The 17,875-nt window shown below is 41.7% G+C and overlaps 1 protein-coding gene across 1 annotated transcript; it reads right to left on the bottom strand.

Moving 5' to 3' along the window:
• Positions 1-1,718: 1,718 nt before the first annotated feature.
• LMNTD1 (lamin tail domain containing 1) lies at positions 1,719-16,616 on the bottom strand (the record flags this gene model as incomplete). Its single annotated transcript, XM_079775530.1, has 6 exons — positions 1,719-1,826; positions 2,308-2,479; positions 4,961-5,175; positions 12,720-12,839; positions 13,373-13,553; positions 16,483-16,616. 6 exons carry the CDS (start codon positions 16,614-16,616, stop codon positions 1,719-1,721), a joined length of 930 nt encoding a protein of 309 aa, XP_079631656.1.
• Positions 16,617-17,875: the final 1,259 nt, after the last annotated feature.

The raw sequence follows: 17,875 nt of genomic DNA on the forward strand, positions 1-17,875 counted from the left end.
TTCCAAAATTCTCTTTAAAAGACAGATCTAACTCTATGAGTTGCCTGCTTGAGAACCTGCAGTGTCTCCTTTTCTGCCTGTGCTTCATCAGACATGTGTTAAACAACTATTATGTGATATGCATTATATTTATTGTCATTTATGTGATTAAAAACACATCAATTATATGTTTCATGGATCCATTTATAGAGAATTAAAATATAAAAATGAGAACCAGAATGACTTATTCCAATTTCATATCAGACTTCTTCCATGCTGTCTGTATTTTAACATGTTTAAAAACACAAGTTTTCTTGATAAAGATTAGGCATATGATGTGTAGATGTTTCTTTAAAACTATTCTTACTGTTAAGTCCCTAGGCTCCTCTATAATGTACTTGAAAGGCACACTTAAAAACATGGCAACTATCCCCAGTAGATGAATTACATGCAACTAAGATTCTTCTGTGACTTAGCAAGCTAACCTATTTTTTAGTGTAGGGGGAAAGGAGCAGGACTGAAGAACCTGTGAGTAAAACTGATGGATTTTTGTTTTATCTCTTTTTTTCTTTGTCAGTTATTGAGAAGTGCACTAATGATAGCAAATAGTTCAATGGTAGGCAAATTAAAAAGAGACTGGATAATTAACAATCGAGGTAACTTTCCCTTGAAGGATCATGTTACATATTCTTTCAAAGAAATGAAGGGATGATTTAAGGATTGCTATAATCCAGTGAATCATCAACTAATTATTCATAATTTCTGCCTTTCTATGGCCACCTTTCACAGTTGAAACCAAAGAAAAGTTCTTACACTTCTGATGTATAGCGGTTCACAATGAAAATTTAATAAAAAATGAAAAAGGTATATAATGATGAACAGAGGCCCTGAAAGTAACAAAGCAACTATTATAGAATGCACTAGTACACATACAATGAAATGTCTTGTGTTGAACAGCAAAAATTATTGAACAATCAAGGTGAGTTGCCACCACTATGGAAAGGTGAATCCAGAAAATTTGAATACAAAATAATATTGAATGTAAACTATAATTAAAAAAGAAAATTAAAAAAAAGAAAATGTAAAGTCAAATTAATTTGGAAAACAAGTTGTCCAGAATGAGTAACAGAGAAATGAGCAATGAGAAAAACATAAATTAATGTGCTTCTTGAGAACCTCAAATCTAAGTCATAGTATACTGAAGATATGCATGTGTGTATAATATATATTCTTTATATACAGAGTATGTGTTTAAGACTTATTGCTGAAAGAGCTCTTTACATTTCAGACCCAAATCTCTTACTTTATACATGAAGGGACTCAGGCATAAAGATATGGAATACTTAATTTTATGAAATGGGATAAAATTTACAAAGTTTCCATCATTCCACTTCTGAAAGGTATTATTTTGGGGTTCTGTGTCCCAATAAAATGTTAGCATACGAACTGGTTTTCATACTGTTGTATACAGAACATGACGATCCCAGGGCGGTGCCTCAGGGACCACAGGGAAGGAGGGAAGAAGAAGAAGAATGGTATAATGGGAATCGCTGCCTCCTCTTCCACTTGGGCAGGTCTGCTTTTATCCATTTCATACATTGGGACTCTGCCCCAGATTTCATTTCAAAAAGAATCCTCTGCTAAGTAAAGTTTGCAAATCATTATAACTCACCAAGGTAGGGCTACTGTATGAAACGGCCTTTCTCCACAGCTTCGAATCTGTCATGGTGTTCTTCTAATTAGTTCTCAACTTGTGGGAGTATCTGATGAGCCTCTATGAATCTCTCCGCAGAAAACATGACGGCGGAACACATTTTTTCACCAAATTTAATAGATTCCTGGGCTTCCTGAAATCCATTCACAGATTCTGGGTTAATAACATCAACTCTAAAAGCTTTATTGAGAGAATTTAAATAAGAAACTTCGGTTCAAAAAAAAAAAAAGAATTTGGGATTAATATTAGAGTATGTTTGGAAAAGATGATTTTTTTTTTTTTAGCATAGCATAACTTGTAGGACCAGTTTATCCTGCTTACTAAAAAAACAATATGTCCTTTTGAACAAACTTCAAGAACTACCTATTTTTGCTGGCCATGATATTTTGCTGTTCTTTTGTTTCATTCAATGAATATTTATTTAAACAGTAAATACACTGTGCTGGAGCAAATGTAGGTGAATGGTTTACAATATTTCCTTTAGGAGCCAACTGTGTTTGAGGATATGAATAATTTTTAATACTTAGTGTATTTTACAACTTAACCCCTTTTTACCAGTTCTACACACATACACCCTCTTACTCTCTGCTGGAATAAGTGTCCATTTGACTTACCATGTCTGCTTTAGGCCTGGCTGACTGAGGCCTGGGAAGAGCATTTAAGCTGCTTTCATACATGCCGGGACTGTGAGGTTCAATCAGAGGACAGTAGGGATGTGCAGGGATAGCGGGACTGTGGCACCAAGGGCTACGATTCATCAAAAGAGTTGGTGGGATTTCTTTTTCTCTGTAAAAGGAAAATTAAACCCAAATTGAACTAAAAAGGCATTTCATGCAGTGGCATTAGTAAAGAAAGCTCAGTTAAAGACAGACATGTTTTAAGACAAAACAATATGGCCTTTCTAGACCTTGTGCGCAGCACTGTCATCACAACCTCAGAAGCATTTGCCCACAAGCGAGTAACAAATCTGCACCTTCAGTCACAGCCAGCTCTTGACCCAAGATAAAGCTCCTGGATGTGGCACTTCGCCCTTCACCTCCACACTGCTAAAGATGCGGTGAGGACTTCATCTCTTCACCCTCCACAGCTCTGCCTCTAACAGCAGTGCCATCGGGAAGTGAAATGGCCAGGGGGGCGGAGGCGAGGGGGGTGGTAGGGGTGGGTCTCCATTGCCTATGGGAAATTGCCAGCCTTTATTGTACCATGAGTGTTTTGTTTGTTTTTTAAAATATATTTTTATTGATTTTAGAGAGGAAGGGAGAGGGAGAGAGAGAGAGAAACATCAATGATGAGAGAGAATCATGTATCGGTTGCCTCCTGCACATTTCCAACTGGGGATCAAGCCTGCAACCTGGACATGTGCCCTTGACCAGAATCAAACCCGGGGCCCTTCAGTGCCCAGGCCAATGCTCTATCCACTAAGCCAAACCAGCTAAGGCTGTACCATGAGTGTTTTTATCTTTTAAAACTATTAAGGGTTTTATGGTCCTACTAGGGGCCCGGTGCATGAAATTCGTGCACTGGGGGTCAGGGGTCCCTCAGCCCAACCTGTCCCCTCTCACATACTGGGAGCCCTCAGGGGATGTCCTACTGACGGCTTAGGCCCGCTCCCCGCAGGGAGCATACCTAAGCCACAGTCTGGCCTCCCTTTGTGGGAGGCAACTGGGCTGGTCAGGGGAAGGCACCAGCCCCATCACCCCACTGCTGCAGCCACTGTCAGTCACTGCAGCCACCAAGGTGTTTTCATCAACACGGACTCCAGTCCCTTCACCAAGAAAAAATGACAACTTTCTTAAGTAATTTTCAAGATGTGTCTTTCATAGGATATGGATTTCTTTATTTATTTTTTATCCTCGCCTGAGGGTATGTTTCCATTGACTTTTAGAGAATGCGGAAGAGAAAGGGAAAGACAGAGAGAAACACTTTGATTGGTTGCCTCCTGCAAGAGCCCTGATCTGGGCCCCGGCCAGGGAGGAGCCTGCAACCTAGGTACATGCCTTTGATCAAAATCAAACCCTGACCCTGCTGTCTGCAGGCCGAGGCTCTATCCACTGAGTCAAACTGGCTAGGGCAGGATATGACATTTCTTAGCCCTCCAGCAGTGGACCTTCATTTTTTTCTCTAGAAGTGTGGTGGAAAAACCCTAGATCACCTTTTTGGATTCTTATTACCCAAGTTACTAAGAATATTACCAGTGGCATACAGGAAGCTTAGCCAATGTGCAGTCAGTTCACACCAATGGAGGGCTGGGCCCTGCCCAGGCCTAAAGCCTCTGGCCGAAGCTTTAGGCCTGGGCAGGCCTCTCCAGCTCCCTCTGATCACCGGCTCAGCCCCTGCCCAGGCCTGCCCAGACCAAAAGCCTCTTGGGCAGGAGTGGACCCCCAGCTCCCTACAATCAATCGCAGGGGGTCCGCTCCTGCCCAGGCCGAAAGCAGACCCCCAGCTCTCTGCCCAGGTGATCAATCGCAGGGGGTCCGCTGGTGTACCAGGCCGAAGCAACCCCCAGCTCCCTGCAATCGATGGCAGGGAGTCCACTCGTGCACCAGGCCAAAAGCCTCCGGAGGCTTTTGGCCTGGAGCTAGAACGGACACCCAGCTCCCCGCTTTCGATGGCAGGGGAGCTGGGTGTCCGCTCCGGCTCCCGTTTTCGATGGCAGGGGAGCTGGGTGTCCGCTCGTGCAACAGGCCAAAAGCCTCTGGCAGAGGCTTTTGGCCTGGAGCCAGAGCAGACACCCAGCTCCCCGCTTTTGATGGCAGGGGATCTGCTCGCCACGCCCACCATCCAATCAGAGCAAGGAGCTGGGTGTCCACCACGCCTACCATCCATTGAAAGCGGGGAGCTGGGTGTCCGCTCTGGCTCCAGGCCAAAAGCCTCCGGCGGAGGCTTTTGGTCTGGTGCCAGAGCAGACCCCAGCTCCCTGCAATCTGTCGCAGGGGGTCAGCTCAGGGCGCCTATTTATGCAAATTAACCGCCATCTTGGTCGGGTTTATTTGCATACTCGCTCTGATTTGCTGGTGGGCATGGCTTGGCTGGTGGTCATGGCTTGGGTGTAGCGAAGGTGCGGTCAATTTGCATATTACTGTTTTATTAGGTAGGATTCAAAATAGATTTTTTTTTTTTTTGGACATTATTGATTTACCTATTCATCATATATTTACCTATCACCTAGGTATTCCTCCCTGCTCAGTTACCAATTGTGGGAAGGGCTCTATTAAAAACAACAACAACAACAAAAAAAACCCACACACATAAAAGAGCAACTTTTACCTCTTAAGAAAAACTGGAATTTGTTCCATCTGGTAGTTTGCGATATCAGGATCAGATTGATCAAGTGTTTCTTTAGCTGTAGTTGTAGCTTTTGGCCAATGAAACATGTGCTTTTGAGATGCTGCATTTACTACTGAGCTTCTGCGAAATTCAATGTCAGTCTCTAATTTCTCCCATGCTTGCTTCCAGTGAATAGGAGTGCACCAGGCAATGGCCTAACAGAAATGATTCATTAATATCAAATACTATGGGAGTTAGATTTAAAAAAAAATTTTTTTAAATTGATTTCAGAGAGGAAGGAAGAGGGAGAGAGAGATAGAAACATCAGTGATGAGAGGGAATCATTGATCAGCTGCCTCCTGCTTGCCCCCCAACCCTGGGGATCGAGCCCAAAACTCAAGCATGTGCCCTGACCAGGAATCCAGCCTCCTAGTTCATAGGTCGATGCTCAACCACTGAGCCATGATGGTTGGGCAGGAGTTAGATTTTTTTAAAAATGTCATGGACTTATTGCAATAAAATTTCAAAGTCGACTGTATAATATCACTTACCTATTGTGCATGGATTAGTGAAACATCATAAGAATGTAGCAAGATATCCTGGCCTTAGTTTCCAATTCTGAAAATCACAAGTTGCATATCCTCAGGCCAGTAGTTACTTGTTATGTACCTGAGTCCTCTGACACAAAATAAGGAGGCTGGTAGTAGGGAACTGCTATATGAGGGTGTTCTGAGATTTAGTTAAGATACTAAGTAAAAAGTAGTTATCTATACTAATAAAAGGGTAATATGCTAATTAGACAGGGAGACCTTCCGGACATCCTTCTGGACAAAGCCTTGGTGGCAGGGCTGAGCCAGAGGCGGTTAGGGGCGATCAGGCTGGTGGGGGGGGGGGAGCAGTAGTGGGGGAGCAGGCCGGCAGGCAGAGTGGTTAGGGGCGATCAGGCAGGCAGGCAGTTGAACGGTTAGGAGTCAGCAGTCCCAGATTGCGAGAGGAATGTCTGACTGTCAATTTAGGCCCAATCCCTCAGGCCTAAATCGGCAGTTGGACATCCCCCAAGGGGTCTCAGATTGGAGAGGGTGCAGGCTGGGCTGAGGGACACCCCTCCCCCCATTCACAAATTTCACGCACAGGTCACTAGTCAATATATATAAAAGCCTAAGCGACTGTCACGACTGAATGACCGGTCGACTGGCCACTATGATGTGCACTGACCACCAGGGAACAGACGCTCAATGCAGGAGCTGCCCCTGGTGGTCAGTGCGCTCCCACAGCCAACCTCCCACCACCGTCCAACCTCCTGCAGTCCCTCCCCCTGGCCGGCCAGCCCCAATAATCGGCCCCAATCGGGACTGGGTGAGACAGCCCCAAATGGCCCTAATCGCTGGCCAGGCAGAGGGACTCCACCCGTGCACACATTCGTGCACTGGACCTCTAGTAATAATAAGTTAAAATGCTAACTATTTAAGACTATAATTTGACATGGGAAAATGGGCAGTAGAACCAGAGCCAGAGACAGGAGAGGATACCACATTCTCCAGGGTAGATACCAAGTGAGACTATTAAGGGGACCCATGAACACTAAATCTGGAGTTTGTTTTGTTTTCTTTTTCCTTTTTCTTTTTTTTAAAATATATTTTATTGATTTTTTACAGAGAGGAAGGGAAAGGAATAGAGAGTTAGAAACATCGATGAGAGAGAAACATCGATCAGCTGCCTCTTGCACACCCCCTACTGGGGATGTGCCCGCAACCAAGGTACATGCCCTTGACCGGAATTGAACCCGGGACCCTTCAGTCTGCAGACCGACACTCTATCCACTGAGCCAAACCGGTTTCGGCTGTTTTGTTTTCTTGAATATGTGGAATGTATACAACACATATGTGCAAATTTTTTTTCAGGAAAATCATGTGTAGGGACTTACAATTATGTCTGTATTCAACATGAGAAAGTTAAACACTGAAATGTGCCCTAATAGTCTACTTGTTCTTTTAATCTGTTTTTAGTTCATTAAATTAGAAGTTTTGGCTTATGCTGCTATGGTCTTTTTCGCTGCTAGGGGTTCAGGAATCTGGAGAAGGGGCTGCGTATAATTGAATAAAGTAGACAAGAAATATAAATTTGGGAGGCATGGGGAGCCAGGGAAGGCTCCACTTTCTAGTGAAGTGGGCTCTCCGAATCTCCGGACCCACGGCTGTTTATTTGCTGGAAAACACATTGGCCCTTTAGGAATGCAAACAGGTAAAGGCTGATAAACAGGAAAAGATGATCAGGTTAGGGGAAGTGCCTACAGCTGTTGCAGATCTTCAGCCCTGCTGAAGCCCCAAGGTCCATCAGCCTTCTGATGAACTTCTTGCATAATTATGACCTGCTGGAATTTGCCACCAGCAATGCTGTTACAATTGAAAAATCGATTTGATTGATTGGATTGCACTGATTGGATTGGCAAATTAACTAGACATAAAAGCAATGTCAGGCAAGTTCAGGTCGGTTAAGCCAATGGCAGAGAAAGAGAAAGATAAAATCTTTTCTAAAAAGTTCAATTTCATGGATCACAACAGGAAAACTCCACTTTTGCTTCAGGTAATCAATTAGGGATTCTCCTCTTTCAGTAGCTCACAGACATTTTTGTTGAAAATACATTATGATTTTGTTTTAGTGCATCTCCCTCAATTAGATTGTAAGATTTTTTTAGACAAGAGCAATATTTTATTTCTCTCTATACTATAGGGACTTAAAGATATTTGATGACAATGATCCTATATAATAAAGAGCTAATATGCTAATTAGACCAAACAGCAGAATGACTGTCCAGATGACCTTCCACATGAAGCCAGGGTTGTGAGGGCTGAGGCAGCTGCGGCTGCAAGGGCCAAGCCCTTTGCACAAATTTTGTGCATCAGGCCTCTATTAATGTGATAAAATAAAATAATTACATTGCTGGAATGTTGGCATATGAACTTTGTAGGCTATTTTTAGTGCAATAGAAAAATTATTGGAGTTGGAATGTCTGTTTTTATTTTAGCTCTGCCATTTTACCAATCATGTGACCTTGAGCAAACCATTTAATTTTCCAAGCCCCATTTTCCTCCTTTGTAAATATTTAAACAGTGTGAGAATCAAACAGGATAATGCACAAATATACAGCCCTTCAGCGAGCTTCTACAACATAGCAGCAGTCTGTCCCTTATCTGAATCTCTAATGCAAAACAATGTATTGGGAAGATTCCAGCACTGCATAAATATAAAGTACCTATTAATTTATTTTTTTAGAAAGGGAGAGGGAGAGAGAGATAGAAACAATAATAATGAGAGAGAATCATTGATTGACTGCCTCCTGCATGCCTCCCACTGGGGATCAAGCCTGCAACCTAGGCATGTTCCCTGAAAGGAATTAAACCATGACCTCCTGATTCATAGGTCAGTGCTCAATAGAGCCAGGCCAGCTGGGCCCTATTAAAATTTTTTTACATATAATATAGAGGCTACAAATCCTATAGAATGACAATGTAACTGGTGAAAAAAGTATCTAGCTCTGTTTAAAAATCAATAGACTCACAGAATCTTAGTAATTATATTGCAAAGCCCTTATCCTATATAATAAAGAGGTAATATGTAAATTGACTCTCACTCTGTCACACCATCACAAGATGGCTGTGCCCACAGCAGAGGCGGGGTTCCTGCAATGAGCCATAACGAGCGATCAGCAGGGACCTGAGGCTGTGTGACACTGGGCTGGGGCGGGGGACCTGAGGCTGCATCCCCGGCCCGGTGGGGCTTCGAGGGAGACCTCAGGCTGTGCCCCCCGCCCCAGCGTCAGGCTGGGGGACCTCAGGCCACACCCCTTACCCTGGCGCTGGGCTGGGGACCTAAGGCTGTGCCCCTGGCCCAGTCGGGCTTGACGGGGGATGTCAGGCTGTGACCCCCGCCCAGTGGGGCTTGATGGGGGACCTCAGACCGCACCCCCTGCCCTGGGCTGGGGGACCTGAGGCCGCGCCCCTTGCCCTGGCACTGGGCTGGGGGATCTGAGGCTGTGCCCCCCACCAGAGGGGCTTGACAAGGGTGGGGCTGCCCGGGTCTGGATCTCATGCAATGGGGGTGGGGCTGGCCGGGTCTGGGTCTTGCACGATTTTGAGATGCATGTAGGTGGGCGGGCACTTGGCTCTGGGTCCTGCAGCGTGCCCCAGACTCTGACAGGAGGAAGATTTTCATATACATTTTACTAATTTTCTTTTATCTCTGACATTTCTATTATAGAGAAAGGGCAAATAGCAATATTAAAATATTTCCTCTAATTAATTCCCTTTTAATGTGCATGAATTTCGTGCACCGGGTCACTATTATTATATATTAGAAAATAGAATAAAAATTACATAGTTAACTCATGGTAGAACAGAACTAAATCTGCCTTTATATTACAGTACATGATTTGTTAATTGAATATTAACCAATAGAGGCTTGGTGCATGAAATTCATGCATGGGTAGTGTCCCTAGGCCTGGCTGGCAATCAGGGCCAATCTGTAGGGCAACCAGCGAGGCGACCAGGAGGCCCCCCGCTGGCACCCCCCCTTGGCTGGCTTGGGGCCTGCAGGCTGGGGACAGCTTCTGCATTGAGCATCTGTCCCCTGGTGGTCAGAGCACATCATAGTGACCAGTCATTCTACTGGTTGTACTGCCATTCAGTTGATTTGCATATTAGGCTTTTATTATGTAGAATGGACATATTAGTGATGTCTGTCATACTTTATTTTAGGTTTATTTTTTTTAATGACTCATGATCAGTAATAAAACTTTTTTGCTCAAGTCCAGAAATAGTACCTATTCTAATTTGTATGATTGGCTATTGCTTTAGGCCAGTGATGGCAAACCTATGACACGCGTGTCAGCACTGACACGCGTAGCCATTTCTGATGACATGCGGCCGCTGAGGCGGCCACATGCCGAGGATGAAACATTTGCTGCTCCTGAGGATGAAACATTTGCGAAATAATGTTTTTTTCTCAAAGTGACACACTACCCGAGTTATGCTCAGTTTTTTGGCGAAGTTTGACGCACCAAGCTCAAAAGGTTGCCCATCACTGCTTTAGGCAAAAGATTGGAGGCTCTGTAACTTTTTTCGTAACACGTGGGTTATTTTCTTTATGCAAGTTATAGAAATAGAAATCAATTTGAGTCATGATAAAACCTTGGGTCTCTCTGCATTTTAGCAGGTCTATGGGAATGTAGCAACCCATCTTTGCAAGGAAAATCTGTCGGAGGGCTGCAGATTGGGAGGTCAGCATCCCTGAGGTGAGAAGTAAATGTGTTGTTAAAAAGAGGGGTGAGAGACCTCTATGCTTACATTAGGGTTTTAGGTTGACATAAAGTCACATTTCAGTGTATTGAATGGAAATACTTTTTATTTGAATTAACAAGGATGAGGGCTGAGGAGGAGTAGGATTTAATTGGTAAAAAGGGGAGGAAAGAGCAGGTGCAAAGGCCCTGTAGCTTGAGGGAGCAGTGAAATACTGGAAAGGAAAAGAAGGCCAGTGTGGTTTGAGAAGGGAGCACGGAAAAGCGTGGGGAGCGGTGAGTTAGGGAGGAGGAGAGGGACAAGACCACTGGGGTTCAGGTCAGCTGGGTGAACTCTCTCTTGCAGATGCAAAACGAGTGCTTTCTCCCACTCTGATGCTTTTCTCCACGCTTCCCTTTACAGAGCTATTATCTTTAATGTGGCTACTACACTCTGTGCACATACTTCCATCAAAGCATTGTTTCACTGTACTGCAATTATTTATTGTTACATATCAATTTCTACTATTGGACTCCGATTTTCTGAGGCCAGGAATAGTTATTCAATAGTTATGCTCTTCCCCCTGACCGCCCCCGCTCCCAATCCCCTGCACCTAGCACAATGCCTGGCAGATACTAAATATATGCAAATATTTCCTGTATGATTCAATCAGATTCACTCTTTCACTGGCAAGCAAAATATTTGTATTTATATCCCCCTGCAGAAAGGGTCTGATTCTATGTGAGCGAAGTAGTTTAAACCACATAATGAAAGGGTTAGTCTAAATTTGAAGTCTAATTCAGTTTCAGGGCATGACAATTCACCAAATTAAAAAAAAAATGTTTAATTTAGGATCTATCTGGTTCAACTGTCAGTGCCTGGAACCATGTGTATACAAGGTAGAAACCCCAGGTTGTTTGCAGAGTAGCTAAATAGGTCGATAAATGTAATGAAAGGTCTGAGACAAGAATTCCTTAATCCTAATCTGGGTTTTGTTAATAATTTCTTATGAGACTGAGTAAATAACTTAGCTTTATTTTCACAATCAGTAAAGATTATTAGACATATTATACAATTCAGTTTGAGCCCACAAAAATTTCTAACGATTAAGTGAGTGAAGGCTGCAAAATTTTCCTCTTGAGTGTTTTCTTCATCTAACAACAACTGCTTGTTCTCACAGGAAGACATTAACCAGTTAACTGCCACGATATTTTGAAAATGTCTGCCGCTTGCATCTATAGACGCTAATGATGTACAAATTGTTAAATGACTCTTAATACATTAGCAAGTCTATGTCATCAGGTATAATCTAGAAAGAAGAAACTCAGAAATAGGTTTTAATCAACATATTATGTGGATTAGTAGTTGTATGACATAGTAAGTTAGACTGGGTCTAAGAAAAAAAGGCAGGTATTTTTTTAAAATCCAAAGAATCCTATATAATAAAAGCCTGATATGCGAAGTGTCTGCTCAACCACTCACATGACGTGCACTGACCACCAGGGGGCAGACAGTCAACCAGTCGCTATGATGTGCACTGACCACCAGGGGGCAGACAGTAAACCAGTCGCTATGATGTGCACTGACCACCAGGGGGCAGACACTCTGACCAGTAGGTTAGCTTGCTGCTGGGGTCCAGCCAATCAGAACTGAGCCAGAAGGGCCAGACATGCCCTGGAGCCTTCCCCGGCTGGCCAACCTCCCACATCCCTCCCCAGCCCTGATCGTGCACTGGTTGGGTCCCTTAGACTGGCCTGCACCCTCTTGCTATCTGGGATTTCTCAGGAGATGTCAGAGACCTGGTTTTGGCCCAATCCTGCAGGCCAGGCTGAGGGACCCCACTGGTAGTTTTATAAAAGAAGAACTTTTTTTTTTTTTGTAAAAAATAGATACCTTACTTTACTATTAGTCCTTGGGTATGTACTTATGCTAATATTATACCAAGGAAAGAGGTAGTGTGAAAATATAAAATTGTCCAATATTCAGAGTTAGTTACTAAGCTATTACTAATACACATAATTTTATAGTGAATATAGTATAGTCAGACAAATTGGATTGTAGTTTGTTTCATTAGAATGCTAGTCCTTGAGAGCAGATGTCCTCTGGTATTACAACCCTTAGAATAGAGAAGAATCTCAACAAACATTTGAAAAATCCATAAATGGATAGAGAGGGCCTATACAGAGTTTCTTCCTTTCTTATCCTGCTCTTCATGCTAAATACCATAAATAAAATCCATCCTTCACTCTGAAATCTGAAGTAGCTTCAAATTTGGGATATCAAAATCCTTTTTGCCAAGGATAAGCAGCTCTTTGGCACATTAGCACCGGGGAGAGGGTGCTGTTGATTTGCTGATTTCTTATGACAGTCAGTGATGGTTCTATCCAAGATTTAGGGATGGAAAAATAATTGAGCGAGCTAAGGAGACAAGGAGAACATAAGGAGGCGACCCATTTAAAAAGCATTGTTAACACCCAGATACTGACCTCACCATTAGGTTTGCACAGGACGGTTGTACAATGTGGGCTTGTTGTAAACTTCTCTTTTTCCTTCCAAAGAAAATCTGATGGTGGCTGATGCTTTCCTTCAGATGCTGCTGTCCAGACCTGTAAGAAAATAGTCTGTTAATTTAAAATGTCATTGGAGTTCAACAGTTTTATAAATGTCAGAGGGTGATTGCAATGTTATCTTTCTCAACATGAGATCTTAAAATGTAATGAGTATATAATATATAGTGCCAAGCAGTGCCACACTGTATGTGGTTTAAAAGAAAGCACAAGAAAGAGGAAAAACCCTCCAGTATCAACTAGTTATCTGTTCTCTAGGCAAACACTCTCTTAACTTTTCTTTTAAACATTATGTTTGCTTGATTTTATGAACTTAGGGATTTCATTTTAATAGTTAAGTCATAAAAGCACGAGGTATTCTACAACAAATTGAAGAAAGCTATGGAAGTTTAACTATGGGTATTAACTTAAACACAGAGATGGACAACGTGGCTCAGTTAGCCACCACCAACAAAACACCCCATTTTACGTAGAGAGTGAGTGATGAAGAAACCACTGGTGCTGAGCCGCAATCTGGGTATGTGAGATTTCCTGTACAATTTTAGTTTGTAGTATTGATATCTTATACTCACTGTTACCGTGGAATTGGCCTGCATTGTGATATTAGGAGGAAAATGGTACAGAGAATCTGGTTTTCCATTCATATTTTGCTGGAGAATGTGATTTCCAATCTCCAGTTCTTGGTTAGGGGAAGAGTTAATGATCTTCACAAAAAAAATATTCACTTCCGCTATTTTAATGTCTCCAAAAGCACTAGAAAAATATAAAGATTATAAGGTGCCTTCAGATAAGTGTGTCTTCAGTAGTTCACTTGAAGAGCTGAATAATAAATATGCTTTGGAAGTTATTCCTAAACTGTCTACTCTATTGGACACATTCTATGTGGAGATAGTGTATTTCCATAGCAAAGCCCTTGATCTCTTAGTTCTGTTTATCTGTGCAATAAAATCATCTCTTTCCCATAAAATAAAGAAAACTTAAAAGGTGCTTTAGGTGTCGAGGTATAAGTGCCACAGGATGGTGCAATTATCATTAGTTAAATCCTACCATTCAAAAAACCACCGAGAGATGAAACTGAAATAGATAAAGAGGAAAGTTAAATATTTTAGTTTATTTCTGATAAAGTTACTGTGAAGATGACTAGCAACTGTACTCTTAAAAGAATTCAGCAAACAAAATATTATACAGAGATAAGATGGTATTTTTTCTTACTAATGTGTTAAGGGCTTAATATGTACCAGGGACCAGGCTGAACATTTATATATTAGCGTTTTTTAGAGTGTGGGTCACAATCCCTTTGGTGGATTAGGGACATCATTTAAAAGGTGAAATATACCTCTACCAATTATAATAACCAATATGTATTATGTGCCAGGCACTTTTAAAATATTATATCTATATCTACAATCTTTTCAATTACAGTTTACATTCAATATTATGCTGTATTAGTTTCAGGTGCACAGCGTAGTGGTTAGGCAATCATATACTTTACAAAGTGGTCCCCCTAATATTTCTGGTATCCACCTGGCACCATGCATAGTTATTACAATATTATTGACTATATTCCCTATGATGTGCTTTACAACCCCATGACTATTCTGTTAACTACCAATTTGTACTTCCAAATCCTTTTTCAGCCAACCTGTCAATCCGTCTCTCCTCTGGCAACCATCAATCTGATCTCTGTATCTATCAGTCAATGTTTCTACTTTATTTGTTTTGCTCTTTAGATTCCAAATATAAGTGAATTAAATGGATTTTGTCCATTGTATATATGTACCACAACATTTTTATCTATTTGTCTATTGATGGGCACTTGGGTTGCTTCCATATCTTGGCTATTGTAAATAATGCTGCAATGATCATAGGGGTGCATATGTTCTTTCAAAATCGTGTTTTATGTTTCCTTGACTGTATACCCAGAAGTGGAATCACTAGGTCACAAGGCAGTTCCATTTTTAATTTTTTTGAGATAACTTCATATTGCTTTCCACAGTGGCTGCACCAATATACACTTCCTCCAACAGTGCCAAGGGTTTACTCTTCTCCATAACCTCACAAACACTTGTTGCTTGTTGATTTACTGATGATAGCCATTCAGATAGTAAAAGTGATGTCTCATTGTGGTTTTAATTTGCATTTCTCTGATGATTAGTGACACTGAGCATCTTTTCATATGTCTATTGGCCATATATGTCCTCTTTGAAGAAGTGTCTATTCAAATCCTTTGCCATTTTTTTGATTGGATTGTTTGTTTCTTATTGCAAAAAAAAAAAAAACACCCAACAAACAAAATAGAAACACACTCATAGATACAGAGAACAGACTGACAATTATCAGAAAGGGGGATGGGAGCTGGGTGAAAACGGGAAAGAGATTAAGCAAAGAAAAAAACCTCATAGACACAGACAACAGTATCCAATATAATAAAATGCTAATATGCAAATCGACCGAATGGCGGAATGACCAGTCATTATGACATGCACTGACCACCAGGGGGCAAACGCTCAATGCAGGAGTTGCCCCCTGGTGGTCAGTGCACTCCCACAGGGAGAGTGCCACTCACCCAGAAGCCAGGCTCATGGCTGGTGAGCACAGCAGTGATGGCGGGAGCCTCTCTCACCTCCACAGCAGTGCTAAGGAGCCCTTGGGGGATGTTCACCTGCTGGCTTAGGCCCTCTCCCCATGGGGTCCCAGACTGTGAGAGGGCACAGGCTGGGCTGAGGAAGCCCCCTCCCCCCCCCCCAGTGCACAAATGTCGTGCACCGGGCCTCTAGGGGTGATTATGAGAGGGGAAGGGGGATGGGAGAGGTAAATAAACAGTGATGGAAGGAGACTTGACTTGGCTTGGTGAACACAATACAATATGCAGATGTTGAATTATAGAACTATACAGTATACCTGAAACCTATTTATACTAATAAAAGGATAATATGCTAATTAGACCGGACATCTTCCAGATGTCCTCCCGGACAAAGCCACAATGGTGGGGGCCGAGGCAGAGGCAGTTAGGGGCAATTAGGCTGGTGGGGGAGGCAGTTAGGGGGCAATCAGGCTGGCAGGGGGAGCAGTTAGGGGGCAATCAGGCTGGCAGTGGGGAGCATTTAGGGGGTGATCAGGCAGGCAGGCAGGCAAGCGGTTAGGAGTCAGCAGTCCCAGATTCCAAGAGGGATGTCCGACTGCCGGTTTACATCTCCTGAGGGGTCCTGGATTGTGAGAGGGTACAGGCTGGGCTGAGGGACACCTCCCCATGCACGAATTTTGTGCATCAGGCCTCTAATATAATTATATTAGCCAATGTCACCCCAATAAATTCAATTTAAAAAGTCTACATTTCTCTTTCTGTATTGAACTCAAGAACCTAGTAGAAGAAAAAAAAGATACTAAGTCCACCTGAATGACTTGCCAATAATAAAGTCCTTGAATAATTGAATTGACTTTATTTGTCGGGATTATGTATTGCTGTTTCCTCTAGCATCTTTGAAGAATTAGCATTCATTATTCAGTTTCTGAGAAAGTTATATTGATTTCTTTTAATTGCTCATAACACGAAACAGTTACATTTTATCCAATTTCTTAGATGAAATCCTGGGACAGCACAACAGATTAAAACTTTGCTTCCTACTGATTTATTGCTCCTATCCCAATAGAAGATATAAAATAATTAAAATAGAGTATGTACCTGGATCTAGATGGGCCCACTTCTTCAAGAATCATAGAAAAGTGCTTCCAACTTCTCCTGGTATTGAATGAGTGTGCAATAAGTTTCTTTGACTCGCCAAACAAAGATAGGAAATAATCCTCCCCTTCCCCCATCACAGTTGGCTCAGAAGTAGGGATGAACAGAGTCTTCTTCTTTGGAGCTGTGGAGCTGATGACTTTTTCTAAACAAATCAAAGAGGGAAGCAACAAAGAGAGAATTAAACAACAGGATATTAAAAGAACCCAAAGCCATTATCTTTATTCTTTGCTTCTACAAAACTATATTTTTTATACATTTTACTGTCACTGTCAAACTAAATGAAGATAATTAAACACTTTAAACCAAAGGCTACAAAATAACCAGTAAGAGATTGTTTTCAGTGATACTCAATTCCTAGAGATTGTTTTAAACTATCAATTATATCATCAGCATAATGACTATTTAACAGATTAGTAACTTGTACTAGAAGCATCCTACATTTTTGAGTAGGTAAAACATTTGAGTATCTCAAATTTGGATAAGTCATATGTAAGTACATCTTTATTCTATTTTATATTAGCTATTCTCTCCACATTCATACCCATCAATTAAATCTTCAAATGAGTCCTTTCCTACCAATGGTTAGTATTTTTGCCAGATAAAGATGTAAGTTTTCTTTCATCAACTAAAATACTTTATTAGACAGATAAAATAATGCTTAATCAGATTCTAGTATCCTCTTGGAAATAAGCTCCTTTAAAACCCTCACGCTAAGATTCAAACACAAAATAGGTTTCATAATTTTGCATAGAAAGAACCATGCAGCGTAAATCTAATAATGTAAGTTCAAAGAGAAAGTAAGAGTACAGAGAGGCATGATGACAAAGTGGACAGAGGAATATGTCCGGGATTTAGACAGACCTGCAATTGTATTCCCAATCTGTCACTCACTAAGCCAACTGAGTTAAACTTTCCAATTCTCAGTTTTCATGAACATAAAAACACTACTACCTTGTTAAGGTGATGTGAGAATTGAAGGTAATGTAGATAAGTGGCTAGCAATATCTGGTATTTAGCAGGTACTCAATAAATGATAGTTATTATTGTGACCCTGGGTCCAAAATTATCAACAAATTAACACCATCTAGAGTTTGATTTGTATTTGTGCATCTTTAACAAAACCAAAGTGAGGTGAAAGCTGGAAAGGATTAAACTCATAAGTTTCTAGAGAGGATTCCTCAAAGTATTTTGTTCAGAAGAAATGTTTGAAATTCAATTTGTTTATTCTCAGTCAAGTCTTTACTTAATTTTTAAAAATTCCTTTGGGAATAGAGAATAGATAGCAGCCCTTTGAATAGCTCATCCTGACGGGGTGGAGGGGGGGACCTTTGTA

This window comes from Cnephaeus nilssonii, assembly GCF_951640355.1.
Source record: "Cnephaeus nilssonii genome assembly, chromosome: 6".
Classification (NCBI taxonomy): Eukaryota; Metazoa; Chordata; class Mammalia; order Chiroptera; family Vespertilionidae; genus Cnephaeus; species Cnephaeus nilssonii.